Here is a 22,633-nt window from a genome sequence, read left to right on the forward strand (position 1 = left end):
ACTTCTGTGCCACTGAGGAAAGGTTTCAAGACCCAAATCCAACCAGGTGGATTTGCAACTCTGTTGTTGCTAATTGCAGGATAACACCACTAAGTGCTTTCACACCTGTCTCTGAACTCCCCTAGGAAACACCTAGGCCTTTACAATATTGACCCATTTTCAGGGAAGCGGAGGACGTTGAATAAAAGCGTTCCTGACTGCTCAGGTTTTAGAATACCCTTGAAATGCCAGGGTTGCAGCCCCCCTAGTACCTGGACCTGCTCAAGACTTTCATGCCATTAACAAATGACATCTTCTTGCTGTTTAGAACATTTCCTTGCCGGGCAAAAGTTTATGCTGAACAGCCTTTTTTTTTTTTTTTTTTTTTTAATATCTAGTTGGATCCTGGGGGCTGTATCCTGGCAAACCATACATTTTTCTTACAGCTTCAAGTAACAAACAGAACAGTCTTCAACTTAAAAATATTTCCATGAACAGCAGAACTTGTGATGAAGGCTTCCTGAGGTCCTCCTGTGGCATCCTACTGTGCTTACTCCTACACTCTCTGACTCTCATGCTAAACAATGTGAATGAGATATTTTTGTAACCTGTTCATCAATGAGAGCATTTGAGGCTCTCTCTCTGTGAACCACCCATTTTCACAAAACAAGTAGCAAATTTATCACAGAAAAAGGGTCAAAGACACTAATTTGGCTGAAATAATGCTTAGCACTATTGAAAACAGAAGAGGCAAAGAACACTAACAAGTAAACTTTTGTTTTCTTAGGATCCCAGGCTGTTTTACATAGACATTTTATCAAATGTATCATTTCTACACTGAAGTCAATTTATAATACCCTCCCTATATCTTCAGTCTGAAAGTCAAAAACACTTTTTATTGTGTCAAATATTTACAATTAAGACCTGCATTGCTAATGTCAGAGGAGAAACTGGAGGATTTGGTATGAGGAAGATACCTGATGCATTTTACTTTCTACAAAACAACTGAAGTGAGGCAGAAATTGTTAATGTTCAAACATTTCACAATTAGAATTTCAGGTTGTCTACTGACCTGAACAGGTATTTGTTTAGACTCAGACTGTGTTTTCAAAGTTATGTGCACAATAGTAGAAACTAAAATTAAATTGAAGGCTTAGATATGTAAAGAAAATTTTAAAGGAGAAGATGGGTTTTTCAGCAAATTACATAGTAACCAAATATAAACCAACAAAAGGATGATAATTACAAAGCACAGTAATTAGAGCACCTGGATAGCTATGGGAGTGAAGGAAGCTGTTTTGGTTTAGGACTGAGCAGAGTGAAAGTGGCATGCATTTTGGCTACTTTGCCTCTTTCTTTCAAAACCCTGCACGTGAGTGAGAATTTTTTCAGTGAAAAATTTTCTACTGATTTTGATGGTTCTCAAATAATTATTTGAGAATAGGAGCACGTATCTGAACCAGACTTAGCAGAACCAATCCCAGTACTTGCAGCTCTGGCAATAGTTAGGTTTCCCAACTAAAACGCACACTTTCTACTTACAATAAAAAACTCCAAATATTAAAACCTGGTTACGAAAATCCACAGTAGATTTAAACATCATTTATTTAAATAAGAAACTATTTTTTCTATTTTTAACTATTTCTCTTTTTTATTAGCGTGATGATATACTTAACAAATGAGAAAAACAGGATGCTCTATTAGTTAATACTACTAATGAGCCCTGATATCCTACTGTCATGGCTCACATCTTCCTACCATACCTCCTAAACTCCTTCCAAACTCCCCAGTTGGCTGCCTTTTCCTTACCTACAGTCATTCCCTCCCCTCACTCTAAAACCCCCTGCTTGCTCAGATGCGGCTGATGAGTTGCTATAGGTGTTACAATTGGTCATCTAAGCTTCTCTGGTCGTTTATCTTTGACTGACTAGTTCTTATCCTCCAGTTGCGTATCTGGGAATGAATACAGAACTGAATGACTTTCTCTAAAAAACGTATTTGTTGGGTTTTCTCCTACCCAGCCCCTGACATTTGTTCCCCTAAGACTCCTGCTTCTTACTCACAAATGGGTGAAGCTGGCTAATAGATGCAGAACTGGAAAGAGGGAAACACCAGCAGAGTGGTGAGCCACCCACAGACTCCTTCTTTAGGAGAACAGGTTAAAACATGGCACGTCTCCACTGCTTTTCTGCCACACCTATGCAACCATGAGGGACCTTCAAAATGGCTTTAGATTTAGCTGGTTTCAGAATGCAGACAGCATTCCATATTATTTGAAAGTTACGGTGGGGAAAAACTGAGCCCTGCATAATCACACCCGTAATTTTTCCCTGTTCATGCAAGCGAAACAGAAACCTCTTGGACTCATTTCTGGTTTCAGTGATAACAAAACTATCAATTCTGAGAGTATAAAATCTTAGATGTGAAGCTGGCTTTAACAGAATCACATTTAAGATTTGTTAAGAAGTGTCAGAATCTACCAGAGGAAAAAAGATAGTTATTATTTGCTAAATTTTCTGAAGGATGGATGAATAAAGCCCCAAGAAGCTATAATACCCCAATTTTGAAATAAAGTCCCAAATGTTCCATCTGAATTTTGCATGGGATCATTTGTGTCAAAGGCAAAGTAAGATGAAAATGATACAAAGTATCACTCCCTGACATATGCACCATACATAATGTTCTAAGCCATTAATTAGATGGGTGCTATTTATACACTTACTATGCTGGATTACACAAAAGCTCTTCTTTACTCCTACTCCTAATGCCTAAGAGGTCTCTCAGTCCTTTACAACTAATAATTTAATAGTATTATGCATAAATTAAAACAATGCAACCAAAATTATATTTCAGTTTCAAGAGTCAAACCCTCCTCTGATAAATTTAAGAAATCTAATTAAATAGTAGCCTTGAAATATGCTGATTGAATCATATTTGATGAAGTAATTCTTGAAAATTCTTGAAAAATACGTCATAATTTTCCTAGCTACAGGTTTCACATGACCTGTAAGGGAAGTTTTAGATGCAGGTTACTACTCCATTCATACTCCAAAAGCAGAAACAAATGGCCATGTGTGACAGCAGATACGAATTGCTGGCAGAAGCAACAGAACAAAGTGGGTCCCATGATCATTTCCTTGGGCAGCACCTCTACAGTTAGCAGTGGCACTGGCAGATTCCAGTTTTCTAGAAGGACACGTGAGGGATGGCGTTCCTAAAGTGACCATATGCTACTTTCAAGTGATGTGTACAGCTATCAATATTCATATCACAGTTTAGAAACTTCTGTCTTAAAAGGTTAGTGCCCTGATTTCAGTGGGTAGCTGTGCCTGTGCAAGCCAGCACAAGGTAATCAGAAGCGTATGCTACCACGTGCTGTAACAACTCTCCTGTGGGAATGGTGCTCTGGTTCAAGGCTGCTAGAACACCAGCGCAAGAGCACGTCCTACATGACAAATGTATATGCTGACTTCTACTACTACGTGAGACTCAACGTTACGTCATCCCATGAACATGCATTTTGAAGGTGTGTCACTACCTAGTGTCAAACTGACCAACAGATAAAATACACGTACATGTCTAAATGTATAGATACGCTATATTTAGGTTCTTCTATACATAACAAAAAAACCCTCTTTTGTATTATCTGTGCCTACAAGGAAGGCGCCTCTCATTAGTGTTATTAACTTCCACCCTCTCATATTTCTAATTGAAAATGCACTTGCAAAACTCTAATGCACAGCTGGCTTCACCCCGAATGGAGAGCAGAGAAACCTTGATCCACTGTGCTTCAGAGAAAGTTGTGGGGTATAATCTGGAGCAAAATAACTAAGGGGTTAATGACTGGAATCCTGTTTAGTTTAGCACATATTTTACTTGAAGCATGGAAGACATCTTCAACAAAATGGGACTAATCAAGTACTTAAGTCCTATTACAAATTTAAATTATTTGCTGAACAAAGATGGCCTTAAGTCACACTAAGCGCCTAAACTCAACCATTGTGATTTGCTGAGCCAAGGTTTTAATATCGTAAAGATGTTATTTTTCTCCCCACTTTCAGTTAACATGTACCACTATGTTTCAAACATAACTTCTAAACACCCTTCTTTTTTGAAGATACAAATAGATTCTTTTTCAACTTCCCTGCTGTTCAAAGGCAACTTCAGCTTCTGAAAAATAATTTGGTATCACCAACCAACGCTTGAGTTTAAAAAAAATTGTTCAAGTGGCAAATGAAGCCATACAAAGAAAAAAAAGGAATTTGGAAGTCACAGATGTGTGTTAACACCCTTCCAGCTCCAGTCAGATTAGTGCAAAGATTTCCCGCAATGCAGAAAAAATCTAAGTAACATGGTGTTGTCCGTAAATATGCAAAGTATTTTAATTTTGGTTTAGAATATTTGAAGCCTGTGCAAACTGCCTAAACCTAACAGCAGCCTCCATGCAGCAATAATGACAACTCCCTCACTGTTGTAGGATAAAAGTGACACAAATGTGTCATTGATTAACAATAAGCATACCATTTCGCTGCTGTTCAGGTATGCGCCAATCACTGGCTGTGGGAATTACACATCCCAATGCAGAAGACTAGACTTAAACAACACAGGTGGTTTAGAATTGCAGTATTCAGATTATTTGAGGTCATACCATAAATTTGCAGCTATATTAACCAACTTCTGAAATTACTACAGTAAATGACTTGGAGGTTTATACCTGGAATTTAAGGAAAAACTTAAAGGATTAATTCTTCAATATTTTTATGGGGAAAAAATCTCAGCCTTATTTGAACTTTGAAAAGACCTACAGGTAAATCGTATATAGTCTAATACATCAACAAAAACCCCACCAAACTTCTTTTTGCTCAGCATTATAACTAGAGAAAACAGAAACTCTGATACAACACAAACATAAAATTTTGGTTCTTTCTTTACAAGGCCAAGACCAAACAAGAAACTCTGCACAGAGTACACCAGGGCATGAGATAGGGTATCCCTCCCCTTCTGTATCAGGTTCTGGATAGACAGTGCATGGATACAACTGTCTTACAGACAAACCACAAACATGATGCGTTCTGCCTCTCGTGAACTGTTTGCAAGCAATCCAATGGCTGTTCTGCCGAGCTTGCACACGGATTTCTAGGTTAGTTCACTGTAAGGAATTAGTTACCACTGCCTGTGCTAATCCCTGCTGTCGTAAGGATTCTTCCTGTATGTCTGCGAAATGAGACATTGGGCTTCCCATTCACCTACTACTGACTCTGTAATAACCTCCCACACAGACAAGCAATAGCTTCCTGCATAAACAGGCACACATTCATTCTTTCCTACTTTTGAACTTTTTATTTTTTTTTTAAACAGGAGTCATTCCTGCAAAGCTTGCTGCAACCTGAAGGCAATTTAGATCTTGCATCCTATTTATTCTCATTTTATGGTCAACAGATCATCAGCCTGCTTTCTGATTGTCTACAAAAATATTCTGGGAATCAAAAATAAGAACAGTCAGAAAAAGGATAAATTTGTAATAAAATTGCCTTCACGCTACATAAAACAGCATAAAACCAGGATGCACAAGACACTAGGTTTTGCTCTGATTTTCATATAGCCATGTATTATTAGAATTCATGTCCAGACTCTACTTTGATGTCAGGTATCCTCTGGAGTGACACCTGCCACTCTCCAAAGGCTGGAACTGACACCAAGATGCGACATGAAAGCACAGAGTTACCTCAAAGGATCTGACCTGTGCAGCAATCCACAATCGTGGCATCGCAGCACTGAACAGTTCCTACCACTGCTTTACATTACGCATGTCATTAGTTCAGATCTAAAAATATTTTTGGAATTTTCCAAGAGCCAGAGCTGGGCAGTGCAAACATGCATGTTTATGCCTGTTTTTGCCATGAGTAACAAATGCCCCTAAGATCACCCACAGGATCAGAGCACAAGAGCAGCCCAGAGCCGGTCAGGAATCACTTTATAAGACCTTCAAAGCTTTTGAGTCTTTTATTTTTCAATTACACTTGTATCAAAACCCCACCACACCGAAAATCTTGGCTCTACAGCCAAACGCCATGGCAGCGACGTCCTGCACCCCGGGCAGCCCCCGCACCGCAGCGCCGGGGAGGGCGAACGCCGCCGCCGCCCCGCGCAGGGACGCGGGCCCCGGCCGGGAGGCGGCCGGCACCGGCAGCCGGAGCCCCCGCAGCAGCACCGAACACCGCTGCCGCACGCAGGCGGGCGGGTGGTGACGGTGTCCGCTGGGCAACGTAAGGCCACGTTTCCAGGGGAGTTACAGCCTCCGAGGGTCTGACGCGTAACCCTGCCCAGCCCCGGCTGCCAAGCCTCGCCCAGTGCCGGCGGAGCAAACCCCGAGCCCCCTCAGCGCCGGCTGCGTGACCGCGGCGGGGCAGCCCCGCAGCGCGCTCCGTGCCCGACACCCGCCCTCCACCCCGCGCAGCGCCGCCGTGCCCGCCGCCACACGCCGGCGCGGGAGAGGGAGCCGCCGCCCGCCCCCAGCCCCGGGGCCCGGCCGGGACGGGGAGAGCCGGGCGGCAGCGCACCCCACCGAGGGGCAGCCCCCGCCCCACCGGTCCTGTGCCCCCCGCTCGGCCGCGGAGCCGCCACCGAGCCCCCCGCACCTTGGCTCCGCCTGCTGCCGCTCTCCATCCTCAGCCCCATGCTCCCGCCGGGCCCGGAGGGGCGGCGCAGGACGGCGCTACGCGCGGCAGCAACGGCGGCTCGGCCCCCGCTGCGGGCGGGCGGGGCGGGGCGGGGCGCGGTGCCTGGCTCGGCCGGCTCCGGCGTTGCCGTGGCTACGGGAGCGCGTGCGGCGCCTCCGCGCCGTGCGGCCTCCGCGCCGTGCGGCCTCCGCGCCGTGCGGCCTCCGCGCCGTGCGGCCTCCGCGCCGTGCGGCCTCCGCGCCGTGCGGCCTCCGCGCCGTGCGGCCTCCGCGCCGTGCGGCCTCCGCGCCGTGCGGCCTCCGCGCCTGGCCCCGGCGAAGCCACGGGGTGCGTCGGAGCCCCCTCGCCCCTCGGACTCGGTCCCAGGGCGGCTCTTCGAGGGGCGCGCCGCGGCCTGGCGGCAGCTCTGCCCCGCCAACGCGAAGTGCCCCTTGTTCTTGTAACCTGACAGGAAGCCGAACAATAATGGCTGCCAGGGGGTGGCTTGAGGCAAATTACTCCTGTTTCAGACGAGCGAATGGCAGATTGAGGGCCTGGAGCATTCCCCGTGCGTTGCACTGAAGAAATTCAAAATAAACAGCACCTTAGAAATGAACTGCAAAAGGAAACTTTGGAAAAGCAGCGTTTGATCGCACCAGTGGTGAATGCATTCGTGCTGATGTGTTGGATTTCAACTGTTTGAAGAAGCAACAGGCTTGTATTTTACTTTTTGTCAGGCAGGCTGCTGTCTCCCTTAACGTGCAGTCTCATGGGATTTTTGCCAGAAATCCCTCTGTGTGCACATTCTGTGTGACACTTGTTCTCCCCAACAGGCCAGGGGTGCTGTGGTCCCAGCCACAGCCTCATGTGAAAAGGCCATGGCCACGTGTCATCCCAGCCGGGGGAACATTACCCTTCACCACCTAGAAATTGCTAATTACAGGGTAAATACAGTTTTTTAATGTGATTTCTACCCTTCCTTACGTGCTAGGAAAAATAGTTTGAATATAGCTCAAAATCGTAGCAACATCAAGGAGATGGTATTTCAAAACAATTTCGCTTATTTCTGCCTCATCCAAAGCTCCCAGTAAGTCACACAAACATTCATGCCAGATGAAACCTGTAGTTTATCTACCCCAGTATTTCGTGCAGACTCTGCAAAAAGCCTCAGAAATATTTTAAGCAGTCGACTATTGAACATTAGCTGAAATGTCCTGCTAACTCCTAGCCGTTGGTGCTCAGCCTGTGATTTCCCTTAAAATTTTAGATATTCCCATTAGCTATATGAAGTACTCTTTGGATATGGCCTTAATTCTTATGCTTTGCATTATAGCAATCGTTTTGGCATTCTGTTTTCTGTAAAATAATCTATAAATGTAGTCTGTGTTAAATTCGTCTGGGAGAGGTCAGGAGAGGGAATATATGCCTTGGAAACCCGTTGATCCTCCATCCTTTGCTGGTCCTCTGTCTTTCTCGATACTTTTTTTATAAAGTGTCTATTCTCATGGCATTTCAGCTACTGTCAACTGTGATGCCACAAACACCTTACCTTTTTGTTAAAACAATTTAATAGCATTTTGTCATCTTCTCTTAGGTGTCTTGGATGTGAGGGCAATGTCATGAAGAGTATCTGTTCTCACTCCTCCATGCAAAACCTACAAATCCAGAAAGCCCAGCCCAAGAGTTTTTTTGGTTTTCATTCCTCTGCAGCAGATTATTGACGGCGTTGTGAAATCAGAGATCTAGGGAAAGGGCTTCAGGAAATTAGTTACCCTAGTTATTGTGTTTCAGGGTCTCTGGTTTAGTCTTTGATGTGATCTAAATAGTTAAATCTGTAGATTGTAGAAGTAGAGACAGTCTTAAAACAGTTTCCATTTCAGATACCTGAAGATACTAGAACGTAAGTGCATGAGATTCTCACCTCTATGTGGTATTCTAACCATCAGGTGTAATACTCACTATTGGCTGCAGAGATCATGCCACAGAAAACACTTTTCTCTGGTTTCTTTTTTTTTTTTCATTTTTAAATGAGCTCATAATATTTTTGTACTTTTAAAATACTTTCTTTGTTTCAGTATCTGAATTCTGAATTTCAGGTTTCTGAATTCTCAGTGTGCAGTACCCAACGTGCAGTAAGAAGGCTGTTCTGTCCAACCCAAATGATGGGTTTCTCATAGTGTCCTCCTATTGTTCCTATACTTTTTTCCCACCATGTAGTTAATTAAAACACCCAAATGTAAGTGAGCATTTTTAGAAATATATCACAACTATTCTCCTGGTTTCTAGGCAACACTGAGGGCACGCAGCAATTTCCACTCGTTCTCTCTGTCAATCAGCAGCCACAGCCTCCTAGAGATGTCCTAATTCTGAAATTTTTCACCTCCAATGGCAACACATACCAAAGCTTTATGTGTTTCTAACTGGTCTGACCTATAGTCCTTTGGCCTTTGGCTCCCTTTGATCTGTGAAAGTATATATATTCTCAGTGTAATTAAAAAGTAACCCAGATCTATGGCTATGTGCTAACACATTAAGTTCTGTAACACGTACTAAATAAAAATAAGCCTTAACAAAAATTGAATGAGTCCTGGACTTTGATCCATCAAAACAGAAATAAAGAACACAGATTACTGCAGAGAGCCTACCACAGTGGGTGAAGAAATAGCATGATAAAACCTGTAAGATTTTTCTTTTCCCAATTTGAAAAAGACCAAACAGCATCTAACGTTGTTGGGTGTCTTTTTTCAGCAGGGCATTTTCCTCTTTTCCTTGGAATGCATTACGGCAGAACATGGTTTTAAAATGTACCTACACAGGGCGGGAATGAAAGCAGCAGGAATATGAGTGTCACATTTGCAAGTGTAGATGCGTATCTGTCCCTGCCCTGACATGGACTTACAGAACTATCACCTTCTTGCCTACTACCTCTGTTCTGTGTATCATCCAATGTAGGCACCTAACTGCTATGAAAATGTACAGTTAATACTGATGGCAACAAAAATTTCAGCCCAGGGTAGTGTTTATTTTTGTGGAAGAAAAAAATCATTAGGGAAAAATATTTCAAAAAAAGGAAGTACTCCATATGATGCCCATTTTCTTTTGCACGCTTAGCCCACAGACAGGACAATTTTCCTCTGAAAAAGTACTGTGTGTCTGGCAGGACTTCAAACAGTTACCTGCTCACTTGGGACAGAGGTCTGTTCATAATGTCAGAACTCTGCATATGTGAGATTTGGCTTTCTTGGAAAAAAGTTTGTATGTACACTGGAAAATTCAAATTGTGTTTCTTTGGAGAGTCTTTGCTTATTTCAAGCCATTGATTTTCTTTGAAGCTTGCTTTTCCTTACAGCTGTCTATCAAAGTAAGCCTACATATGCAGGCAGAAAACAGAGTTATAGGATCATAGAATTGTTTGGGTAGGAAAAGACTTTTAAGATCATCAAGTCCAACCGTTAACATACCACTGCCAAGTCCACCACTAGACCTGCACACCATATTCACAAAGTATTCTAGAAAAGCCCTCACACTTTATGATGGAAATAAATCTTCTGGGTTTACTTGAGGTTTTATTTGGCATCAGTGCCCTTTCTCAGTGGGGGTTTGTCACCTGCCTGTGGCTTTTGTGGTGTCAGCATTCCAAGCCCCTTGCTGCTGCTCACAGCAAGTTGCCGCTGACTTGCAGCAGTCTCCAGCTGGCACATTCAGACCATTAACCTAGCGATCCGTTCCTACACCATTATCTGGAAAGAAAATCATTTCCCTGAAAGATCAGAGGAGACAGTGCTTTCTACATGTATTTAAACAGGCTGTCTCTCCACGGTTTTTTGCTACCCACTTAGGAAATTCTTGTGTTGAACAACTGGAGTAGCTCTCATGCAGATGGTGTGAGGTGAAAAAAAGAAGACTTAGTAACTACTGAAATAGTTTTTTTGAAAATAAAAAAAACCCAAACATATTTGTACAGGAGGAATGGTAGGTTCTTTTCTGCCTCCTGTTTGCTGCATGTTCTTTGGTCATACAGTTCTTGGCATTACTAAAATCATGTACAGTCTTGAAATATCATTGCAACTTTATAATGATAGAAAGTTATGTGTTCTGGCAGGACTGGAGACTCTCCCTTTTTTCATGGCAATGCATGTAGTTGTTTTGTTATTGTGTGTATGATGGCAGCAATACTCAAAGCCTTTTGTAAAAAGTTAGGGCTCCAGCAGGAAAGATGATGCAGAAACAATTCAGAGGAGATGGTCCATGTCTTAAAAACTGCAGTTTTTAAGACCTTGTAATTTAGAATGCAATGAGGGAGCTAGCTTAAAGGAAGAGGGAATGTGGTAAGGAGGATGAGGGAAACGGTAGACATATGTAGTGAACACAGCGTTAAACTGTCATACTCTATTTATCAGCTTAGAAGAAAAAGTCTCCCCTGCAGTATGAATAACAACTACTAAAACCCTTTCAGGAAGCTGCTGTGCAGGTGTACTCTGTACAACTATTCTTTCTCTTCAGATCTATACAGAGTCTTACAATGCATGTATCCCTGTGACACAAGAGTATTTTTAAATGTGGCAAGGAAGAAACCTCTCTAAATTGTGTAAGATGTTATTCTCAGCTGTAATGTAAAACCTAGTAGCTGGGGTGACTCAAGTTCTGCTTATATTTATTCTTACACTGTGTCATTTTCTGTTTATCTATTGTTCCTATGAAAGTTTGTAGACAGGAAGCTTGTACGTGAAAAACTGTCCTTTATTACAGCTGCTGCAGGCTGTTGTTTTCTCATTACTTGAACTATTAGGTATTAAAGAATGCAGACTGCAGTAACTAATGGAATAACTGGAATTTTAAAGGGAAAAATCTATATAAATGTCATAACTCTGTTATCTAGACGTAAGAAATGCTTTATTTTCTGATAGGTTTACCTATTGTGCCACACAGAAATGCTTACTCATAGTAATTAATGAGATACAGGATGAAACCATGTTTTTAATATTTCAGTTAATATCAGGAAATTAGGACTCAGATTAGACATACATAAATGATACAACTCCATTAAATCCAGTGAAGCTATTCCTGCTTAGGCTGAGATGGATTGTCAATGTCTACCCAGCCTGTGGCAGCAGACACAAGAATGTCAGTGTGGCACTTTGTGTGGCCCGTCTACCTTCTATGCAGCTACCGCAGCATGCTCAGGCTTGCCTGGCAGTGTATTAATCCATGCACATACCTGAAAAAAATGGAACCCTACGTGCTGAAGAGGGTTCGTTCAGCTTTGTTGAGATCAAGAAGAGGAATTCTTGAGGGCAGCTTTAGAATTGCCTACAAAAGACAGTACAGATATACTGTGATTTTCCACAGCACTTTGATAATTTTTCAGTATCTTCATGAATGTGAAATACGGTTTTGCTAGAAAAGGACTTAAATTCCCAACTGGAACAGTTTAGGGGGTTTATTTCCATTTAAGAAGGAACTGTAATGACATTGCCTGTGTGTTTAAGCATACTGAAAGATGAAAAAAACAGACTGAAAAAATCTCTAGCATACTGTGTTTCATGAGTAATAGCAATTTTGGTCATGTTAACCACTTGCAGCTATGTGTGAAGGAAAGTAATGGGCATGAAAATGGCAGGAATCAAAATGGACTGTGTGAAGTTTAACTGTTGCAATTAAATCCTCTAGGAGTATTTCTCTTTGGAATCATTTCATTAATACTAAAAAAAAATATCTTAGGAAGAATTGCCATAAGTACTTTCTGTTATATTGTCTAGGACTTTCCTTCAGCTAAAAGTTATATTCCAAGGGAAACGTCTGCTACTTACTAAATTTGTGTGTTTTTACTGACTTCATAAGATTTCAGGAATATCCATGTTCAGATTTAGACAGAACCTGAATTTTGCTGGTTTAAAATTTGGCATAAAACCTTTTTTTTCCCTTCCCGTTAGCACATTACATGCATCAGAAAAGAAAGGGACTTCAGTTTGGTGGATGTTTCACAAGCACAACAGTCAGGATGCTCAGGGTCTGTTTATAGCTTTGTCAGTGACTTGTGTGACCTTGCATACACTGATTCAGGTGCCTGAGTAGGCTGCAGTCTAAATCACCTTAATGTGATTCATAGCTGGTAGTAAAAATGGAGACACTTAGAGTTAGTGCACTTGTCTGCATTTTCGGGATAAGTCTTTTTGCACTGTGCTTATCATCAATAGAAACAGAAATTACATCAATCGTTTGAATAATAAATATCTAAACTGCAGATATGGATGAAGCCTAAAAGGAATAATATTTATCCCTAATCTAATGTCACAGAAGCCAGTTGGGCCAGTGATATTAAACATAAATATAGGTAATGGACTATAGCAATTTCGCACAAGACTAGAAAGCATTGAATTTACTCTGAATACACAAATCGGTTATATGGCATAGAAATAAAGGATAACAGGACTAGCATAGGGAGAAGTCCTATGTGTTATAGCGGTTTCTTTAATGACAGACAACATTATCATATAAATCTTTTCCACAAGCTGTTGAATCTCTGTCTTAAAAGTTGTATGCAGTCATTCTTGCAGCCCTCTTCAAAAGTTTGTTCAAAAATTCAATTCCTTATATGGCTAGAAACCTTTAAATTAATGATCAGTACATACTCAGTGAATGTTGTACTACAATTAGTTTCATGCTTTTCTATTCACTTTTCAGAAGTTAGGATTCCCATTACCCCAGTTCATGTTTTCCTTCATATGTTCTAATAAATTCTTTGCTAGAAATGTTTACCTGATTCATATGAATTTTATTTTCCAAGACTTCCCAAGTTCAATTAATATTCCTATGTCTCTTTCCTCCTGTGTCATCTACTGTTCATAATAATATTTACTCTTGGTCCTCCAGTGCACGCCTTTGCACTTGGTGCTACTAATACTAATTGTGTTCTAATCTGTACCACAAAAAATTGCAGTACTAATAAATACTTTCCAAATTATAATCTGTTCCTTCTCAGTATTGGCAATACCTTCCAATTTCTGTCATTCCCACATCCCCTACATTATAAATATGCACAGTTAGCTATTTTACAAAATGTACTGTGAAAGTATAAAAAGTCTTCCAGGATCATCACCAGTAACCTTTCTCCAATCCTCATAGATTATCTATCAAGAAAAATAGTTTTGGCTCCTTTTAGCTAAGTGCATCTCAAGAACCTCTCAGGTTCTATGTGGTTAATTAAAACCTAATAGGTTTTATTGCATTTACTAATTAATTCCACATGTCCTGAGTTTCTGCTTTCTTTAAAATATATCCTTGAAGAGTGCTGAGGTCAAACTAGCAGGCCTGTCACTAACTGCCACCTCCTTTCTAGATGACAGATAACATATTCACAACTTTCTAGTTATTTGGTATAACCTTGAGCTTGGTAGCTTGGTTATGGCTAGTCATGTTCCTCTCCCCCATACAATTCTCTTTTCCTTTTTTCAGTTTTCTCAGAACTATGGAAGGATTTCTGGAGAAACTTCATTGTGTTGCAGAACTTCATAAGCTCTCTCTCTCTGATAAGGACCAGTGTCCTCACCTTCATCCGTGAAAGGCTAAAATATCCGACAACCATAAGGAAACACTCTATTCAGTAAGTACCCAGTAAACTATACATTAATACCACAAGTTAGAAAATCTAGCAGGTTCTTTCCACCTCAGCAGAAGTTATGGGGAAGGAATTTCTATTCCCTTTACTGGAGGTGTAGTAATTTGATTCTACTGGTGTTTGTTAATCAATCTCCAGTTCTAGGGATTGAGGAGATAGCCATTTAAGACACAAGTTACTTGATTGATTAAAGCTTAATACAAGTTTTAAATAGCCTCAGTTGTTCTTGGCCTTAACAACATTAGCAAATTTTTAGGTGGGATAAAATATCTGAGAAGGAAGGTCGCACACGGACCAAAGCAATTATGATCAAAACAAGATGGAGGTAAACGCAAGGCTCCCTTTAAGACTGTTGTCTTTAGATTTGCAGACATATATATATATTGTCTATATTTCTAATATATATATATATTAGATATATAGATATATTTTTCTTGTTGCTTTGGAAATGACTGGGAAAAAAATGGTTCTTTTAGTACAAGTCAAGACTGTAGCAAAAATCTTTGATTTACAAAGTACACATGATGATGAGGGTAGTTCAGCCATGTCAGTTCTGCTGCTTTGTGTGTAAGAAAAATTGTTACATTTGCTGAAAGTACAGGTAGACTGTCTTTTTTTTTTTTTTTTTTATGCTACCAACAATTTTCTTTTCATTTGAAGATTTCACTCCAATGTCTTTTGGATCTCAGTAGGTTTTGAGGATTACATTACTGGTAACTAGCTTGAGTTTTCTGTGTCGTGGCTGCTGCAGTGTTACTGATCTGAAAACTGGTTTCTCCAAAATAATGAAACATATAGCTCTATTGGTTTCGTTTTGGCAGTTCCCATGGCAGCCTCTCCAGCTCTAAAGATGCTATGGGTTGTCAGACTGATGTGTATCCAATGTTTGCAACAGCTGGATTTACTCCTACCACTATGTGTGAATCAGAACTACTAACAAAAGGAAGTTGACTGCCTTTTATTACTAACCCCTGATTAATGAATAATGAATGTCATGGTAGAGGGTAAAGTAGGCCAAAAATAGATGTTTAATTATATCATTCCTAAAGCCAAACCTCAAATATTATTCATCTTGGAAAACTTTGTGACAAACAGCCACAATCTTAGAGAATTTTCACGCGCAAAGCACCTGTTCACTGTGTCTCAAAACTTGTTGAGTTGTGTTCATTGCATAAACAAAGAAAAAATCCCACTTGTTTAAATATCCATCCCAAATCAGAGTGAAACACAACCAGGCAAGTCCTATCTGGCATGAAGATGCCACACCTCTGAAGCAGAAAAAAACATTGAAGGGTCAAATACTACATATCACCTTACTTGTTTTAGAGTTTGTCACAGCTTAAGTAAGTACTGATTTCAGCGCTTCAGGGAATTTCCTACAAGAAATGGGGAAACAATAGGATCCCAGTTTTTCTGTAGTTTGCCTTCAGTGTATGTCTTTATACCCAATTATGAGAGAAACAAAATGCACTACAATGTTGAAAAGCATGGAAGATAATGCAAAAAAGTTTGCTTTGTAATTAAAATTATAATAGATCTTTAATGAACATATCTGTGTTTCGTTCAGTTTTGGCCACTTCTTCTCGAGACAGTGGAATGAAGATTGAAAAGACAAAGAGAATTATGGGAGTAAGAAAAAGGCTGTTGACATACAAGGATAAGTTGACAGGTATAGATTTCTGTAATTACACAAAATGGAAAATTAAAAAGCCTTTGTGATTTATTCTTTTTGGACTGTTACTAAATCAAGAATGAGATATCTATTATAATTAAAGGATGCTGCTATATTGCCAGAAAGTATTATGAAATGCTGATTTTTAACCCAAAGAGCCAACATGTATAATTTATAGACGTTTGTGGTAATTGAGAGGAAGGGTGGTTTTACGCAAAGATTTTGTATAGAATAAACTGCTGGAATAAGATGTACATTTTTACCAAGCAAAACGATAGTAACAGGTATGTGTATGTCTTGATTCTTATATTATTTCTTTAACAACAATATTTTTCAGTATACCAGCCTGAGTTCTTATGTCATAAATTTGCCCTCTTTTTTTATTAAGTGTTTGGGCTTTAAAAATTTCATTTTAATTTTTCACTGTATTCAGGATCCTCATGAAATTAGATGAGATGCTATACCATTCTATACACCTATTACCTCATCTGTAAATGGCCATAATAATATTTATCCTAAAAGGTTTCCGTGATTCACTTTTGCTAGTAGAGTGTTTTCAGATGCACAGCTGGAAGATGCTGAAGAAAATAGAATTAGCTGTATTATGTTTCTCCTTGAAATATCAAGTACAACATTGGCAAAGGCAAGTTATTAATCTATCTAGCAAGGCCCTGTAATAGCAAACTTCCATGCCTGTTTATATATTTAGTGGCATCTAATGTTAGTAGAGTCAAATTTCTGTCAACATTTTTATAACCACAGTTACTCTTAGTTCCAACTTGGCATTCAGAAAACTTGCACCACAGACATACTCTTTTGCACTACCTCTGAACTCTACAATGGAGTCCATTTTTACCGCTGTCTGTGCAGACAGCTAGCTCGATGGTTACAGAACCTTCTCCTATTCCATCACCTCCTTTTACTCAAAATGCTTGCCAACGTAGTTCTGTGTTAAATTATTTTCTTTAATTCCATTAGTGTGGCTACAATACTGATGGATTTGGTGGTGCATGCTCAAAATGAGATCCACAAGATATTTAGGTGCCTAACTGCCACTGACTCAGAGTTGCTTGCCTAAGTACCTTTGGGAACATGTGCTATAGTCATTTATAACTATGGATCAGGACTAATTGGTTTGGATTCACGAATTCTTGAATAGTCAACAGGAGATGTTTTAAAGGGGCATCTTTTTCTCAAAGTGAACACACAGCACTATCTGAAAACTGTTTATTTTCAAGTTTTTTTCATCTGGGGATAGAAATCACTTGTCACTTTTGAAAGTTTGGTTGACAGCTCCTGTAATAAAACAGTCACCAATTCCCAAGACTTTCAGTATTTCAAAGAAGTGTTCGAAATGAGGGCATGGTCTTTCACTTAGTAGACAGCCTTGTGAAACTATTTCTTTGTAATAATAAAAAAAGGAAGAAAACAAGAAAACCCCAGAGCGCTTATCTGAGTTGTAAATGCATTTTATAATACAACTAATTTTATTCTGCAAAAATCCACACGTCAGGGCTTTTGTTTTTTCTTCTTGTTTGGTTTTTTGTGTTTTTTTTTTTGTTTGTTTTTTTTTTTTTTTTTTATGGAGCAAAAGATACAGTGAGCAGAAATGAACAACCACTCCACAGTGAATGAACAATGTTTCATTTGGTTCATTCTGATGGAGCTGCACCTCCCAAGCTGCTGTGTGAAAAAAAACCAGAGGCAATTCCTGTAGGTGATGAAGAGAAAGGACTTTTCCTACCACTCTAAGGGCTGCAGGCAGAACAGGGATAGCAAAGCAACAATAAACTAACAGCTTTAGCCAGAACTCCCTACCCATAAGAAGTTAATGGTGCTATGAGATAGAGGGGAAAGGACCCTTTCCAACTTGATCCCAGCTTTTCATTGACATCAGTTTTTTTTAAAGGTAGTATTAGCCTCAGCAGTCCTGCTCTTTGGTCTATTTCATGTTTGTTTCTGTTGAAATTGAGCCAAAAGCTTGAGGCATTTAAAGATAAGTCACTACAGTTAAATGGCTGAGCTTGGAGATCATTTGCCTCAGCCCTAATCACTCCAACAGCCAGCACAGCCTAACTGTGTACCTGGAAAATGGTCAGTGTTTCTTCTATTGCCATACTACGATCTGGAAGGAAAGCCATGTAGCTGTGGTGACTGAGCTCCCTCTCCTCATGACCATTAGCTGAACATGGCTCTGAGCCTGCTCTCGAGATCCAGCTTACCCACCATCTGCCCTGCACCATCTCAGAGCTCTCTTGAGGTGTAGACTCCTGGTCAGCAGCTGATAACCCCTAGCTTTTCCCTTGTTCAGTGTAGACTATTTAAGAACACTCTATAACCAAAATATATAGATGGTAGCCTATTTCTGGGCTTCCTACCTCACAGTAGGGTTAGTCCGTTGGAGATAAATGGATAAGAAATAATACTGACAGCTCTTAAAGGAAGGGGCACAGCGGCAAAGAATACTGGAGGGAGGGTAAAATGGGAAGGGTGAAACTGCTGGTGAAAAGATTTTTAAAAATGGATCTAGAAAAGCTGTATGCTAAATAAGGAGACAAAGGTATATGAAAGGGTGACAATAAGTATGCTTTTAAGAGGAGTTTTCTGTTGTGTGTGTGAAGCTTGGGATAATTTTTTTGGCAATTTGAAACCCATAAAAATAAATGACACTTTTAGTGCTTTCCTGCATCCTAGCTCATGGGGCTGACCAGGCCATCATTCCACAGAGGTGTTTCGTTGCCACAGAGATGTGCACAACTACTAGATCATCCCTTCTGCAGAGCTTATCCTCACTTTGCTTAAATATGTGTAAAACCAGGTCTGATTGAATTGGCAGAATCATTGGACACAAAACTGGTGCCACAATGTGAGTTGCACCAACTCGGTTCTGTCTTTCAACAGCCTTTGTAAATCAGTAGAGCTCTGCAGTCTGCACAGGGCCTTATCGAGAGGGCTGGTCCCTTGGGAGGGCGATTTGGGTCAGAGCAATGAGACAGGTATGCTGCCCACAGCAGAGGCATTTACTTTGCTAAGAGATTCCTAAACTGTTGACACAGTTCTGTTCTTATGACAGCTCCTGTCCTACTTTTCAGAGAGCGCTGGAGAGCTTGTGCTTGCAGTTCTCTCTGCCCAGGAACTTCTGCCTAAAAATTTTTCAGCTTTCCTTACCCCAGGCTTACATCAGTAACTAGTTTCACTGCAACAAGAAGGGAGGCTTAGTGCAATTTTTTTTATTCCTCTTTACAAAGTTGTCTTCCTTTGCCAACTACTCCCTCTATCATTTAATTGTCACAAAGTCTGAAGCTAGCATCTGCTTTCTGCTTTCCTGGGAGGAGGATTAGTCTGATTAGCCTGCAGGGACTGGGAGAGTATGCTCACCCTCTAGCTCTAGCTTTGGGGGTTCCCCCCATGCCTGGGGACCACAGCTAAGTGGACCCTGTAGTGGGGCTCTGGAGGAAGCAGGTTGGCACAGAAAGATGTGCCTGCTGTTTCCCAAGATGTCTTTCTCAAACTGAGGCTGGCATCTAAGCTGACACACTGCCAGGTGAGTGCCCATGAGTTGGCATTGTTGCATCAGCACGGCACCTTGCCAAGAATGAAAACCACAGTCAGGATTTTGTGCTCAGCATTCAGGAATGCAAAGTGGATGACACTGAAGAAAGAATTTCTGAGTAGTTTTTCTTGGCTGCTACAACAGGCCTGGACAGTCTGCTGTTCTTGGGAAGATACCCTGGCAGGAGGTAGTAGGGGACTTGGGGGAGGGAGGGGCTCATTAGTTTTCTGCTACATCAGCCCTGAGGCTGGGGATGGAAAGCCTTGGGAGGAAGTGGAGCCCCACTCCACCATATTTGTCACTTTTGGAAATGCAGAGAGAATCTTATTTTCTAGCTCTAATTTTTCAGCTGCTGTTATGCATTTTCCACCTTCATCTGTATTGTTCTGCTCTGCTGGAGACAATAGAGATGAAACAAATGGTTTCCCATGTGGGTTGGTTTGTTTTTTTTGTTGAAGCAACTACTTTTCTTTGAATTACAAATTCAAATTTCATTAGTTTGTCTACGGAAGTCTGGGCTCTGCCTTGCCCTCCTTTCTTCTCCTCAGGCTTTCACAATTGAAAGAAAAGGTTCTAATCCAGTTTTCTGTTCCTGCTGCTGTGGCACTGTGGGCCAGGAGCAGTGTGGGCTGATCATAGTTCTTGGCTGCTGGTCTAAAAAGCATCACCAAGTGAGTGGCTTCTTTTTGAGTGGAGAGCTTGCATGCTAACTGACTATCCAGAGAGCTTTGCAACTATACATTTTTGTGATCAGTTATTTTTTTAATGTAAAAAACTCAAGGTGTTTATCTGGTGTGACTTAACAGTAAGCTGGTTACCTGCCGTGTGGGACAAAGGCACACTCATCAAATGTATGTAGAAATTGCCCAGAAAGGACTAAAGGGATTTTCTCTACCCTTCAAAAACACAGGTTCCAGAGCATGTCTTATCCCGCTCTTCATTTGAAAGATTTTCAGCCTATAAATACTGAATGGTAGCACATGGCTCTCAGTTCTTACTGGAAGCCTTCTTTAAGAAGAAGGAAAGCCATGACCCAAGAACTGGAAGAAGATGAAGGTGGGTAGGTGATCAAGAGCATGTGTTCTGGTTTCAGCTGGGGTGGAGTTAACTTTCTTCTTAGTAGCTGGTGCAGTGCTGTGTTTTGGCTCTGATGTGAGAACAATGTGGATAGGACACTGATGTTTTTAGTTGTTGTTAGGTAATGTTTGTACTAAGCCAAGGACTTTTCAGTTTCTTGGGCCTTGCCAGTGGAGAGGGCTGGAGGGGCACAGGAAACTGGGAGGGGACACAGCCAGGACAGGTGACCCAAGCTAGTCAAAGAGGTATTCCATACCATATGATGTCAGGCTGAGTATATAAACTGGGGGAAGAAGGAAGTGGGGGACTTCTAGCATTATGGTGTTTGTCTTCCTGAGTAACTGTTATGTGTGATGGAGCCCTGCTGTCCTGGGGATGGCCAAACACCTGCCTGCCTGTGGGAAGTAGTGAACGAATTCCTTGTTTTGCTTTGCTTGCATGTGCAGCTATTGCTTTACCCATTAACCTGTTCTTATCTCAACCCTTGAGTTTTACATTCCTTTCCAATTCTCCTCCCCATCCCTCTGGGTGAGGGGGGAGCAAGCGACCAGCTGCATGGGGCTTTGTTGCCAGCTGGGGTTAAACCATGACAGCATGATTTCATGGTCTGAATACTCTGCCAGCAATTCACATTTTGGAACCTCTGCCCCTGGCATCGCCATGCTCCACTTTCTGGCTGTGCTGGTAACTCTGCCTCTAGGGCTATGCTGTGAGCCTCCCTCTCCCATCCACTTTTTGTTCTCCGAAGTAATCAAAATTAACATGGATTAATCAGCTACCTGGTTGACAGGCTCCACAAAGAGTGGCTCTGACACAAACGCAGTAGCACAGAGGGGAGAACAATTGGAAGGAGTCTTCTCGTACATGGGGACTTTCTAAAGTGATGGCCTTGCCAAAGCCCCTGTCTTCTGAAACTATAGTCTGAGAAACTGGTGTAGAGAGTAGGGTGGCATAATAGGATTGCAGATTTAGGAAATGTGAATATTCGGATCTTTCCAGGAAAGAGCTGTCATAATTGAAGGATTTTTCCATGTTACCTAGAGCAGTGATTGTATTTGAAAATTTTCATTCTCGTGGATGATGTGGAAGACCTGATTTAGTTGGTATATGTAAAAAAATTCTTTTGACAGCAGCCCTTTCAATTTGTCTGCCTTGAAGGCATGAATGTGCAGCTGCATGGATGGTGATCCCATCTGTCTGGTGCAAACCGCTGAAGAGGATGAGGCTGAAATGTGGTTAAAACAAGCTTTGTCTGTGGTTGCTGCATGTTTCCACCAGGCATAAGTGCTCTGGGAAGAGAGGTGGTGCCCTGTTCTGGGCAGGGTCCCTGGCAGAAGCGCTGCGGAGGGTGTTCAAGTTGTGCTCTGTGTGGCCGAGAGAGCAGGCAGGGCGTGCAACTCCATCTCCTACAGCTGAGCAGTTGCTCCTGGGAAATAATTCAAAGTGCTTTCAACAAACAAAACTAAGGATTTTAAACCTGGACATTACTATTTGTAATTTAAACTTTACCATATCACCAGATCGTTTTGTCCGGAGAGCAGAACTGAGCAGATGATGCCCTAGCAACTGGCTTTTGGGGGCTGATGGTCCAGCAGCTGCAGGAACAAGTCCCATAGAACAAGCTGGATCAGAAGTTATTTCTTGCCCTTGGAAACGCTGCATTTAACTAATGGCTTGGATCTAGCCTGCGTCCCGTGGCATAAAGTAGATTGACAATGTTCAGCTTGTCTTCCATTAACTGGTAACGGCGGGTTGAGGAGAGACCGTAACCCCGACGCCAGCACACGCCGCTGCGGCGCGGTTGGTGCTCGGCCCCGCGCTGCCCCGCAGCTGCCGCCCCCGCCAAGGCCGCTCCGCCGCGCGCGGCCGGGCCGTTGCTGGCCGTTGGCGCGGCCGTTGCCCCGCGCGCGGGCCAGGAGGGGCCTCGTGCCGCGGAGCGGGAGCCCCTCGCCGGGCGCTCTGGCGGCAGGAGGCGGCGGGCGGCCCCAGAACCCCCTGGAGGCCGCGTCCGGAGCGGCCCGGAGGCTGCACCGCTGCAGGACTGACCTCGCCGCGGACCGGCACCGGGAGCGGGG

The 22,633-nt window shown here is 41.9% G+C and overlaps 1 protein-coding gene across 2 annotated transcripts in view; it reads right to left on the bottom strand.

Annotated features, from left to right (window-relative positions):
• The window catches only part of SPATA7 (spermatogenesis associated 7), a 55,701-nt gene extending 48,981 nt beyond the window's left edge, over positions 1 to 6,720 (bottom strand). For both annotated transcript variants that reach the window (XM_037394204.1, XM_037394203.1), the window contains exon 1: positions 6,618 to 6,720. In XM_037394204.1, coding sequence (XP_037250101.1) covers positions 6,618 to 6,657 — 40 coding nt within the window. In that variant the 5' untranslated portion in view covers positions 6,658 to 6,720. The remainder of the gene's footprint in view (positions 1 to 6,617) is intronic.
• Between the last annotated feature and the right edge of the window lie 15,913 nt (positions 6,721 to 22,633).

The sequence above is a fragment of the Falco rusticolus genome, chromosome 7 (assembly GCF_015220075.1).
Source record: "Falco rusticolus isolate bFalRus1 chromosome 7, bFalRus1.pri, whole genome shotgun sequence".
Taxonomy (NCBI): domain Eukaryota; kingdom Metazoa; phylum Chordata; class Aves; order Falconiformes; family Falconidae; genus Falco; species Falco rusticolus.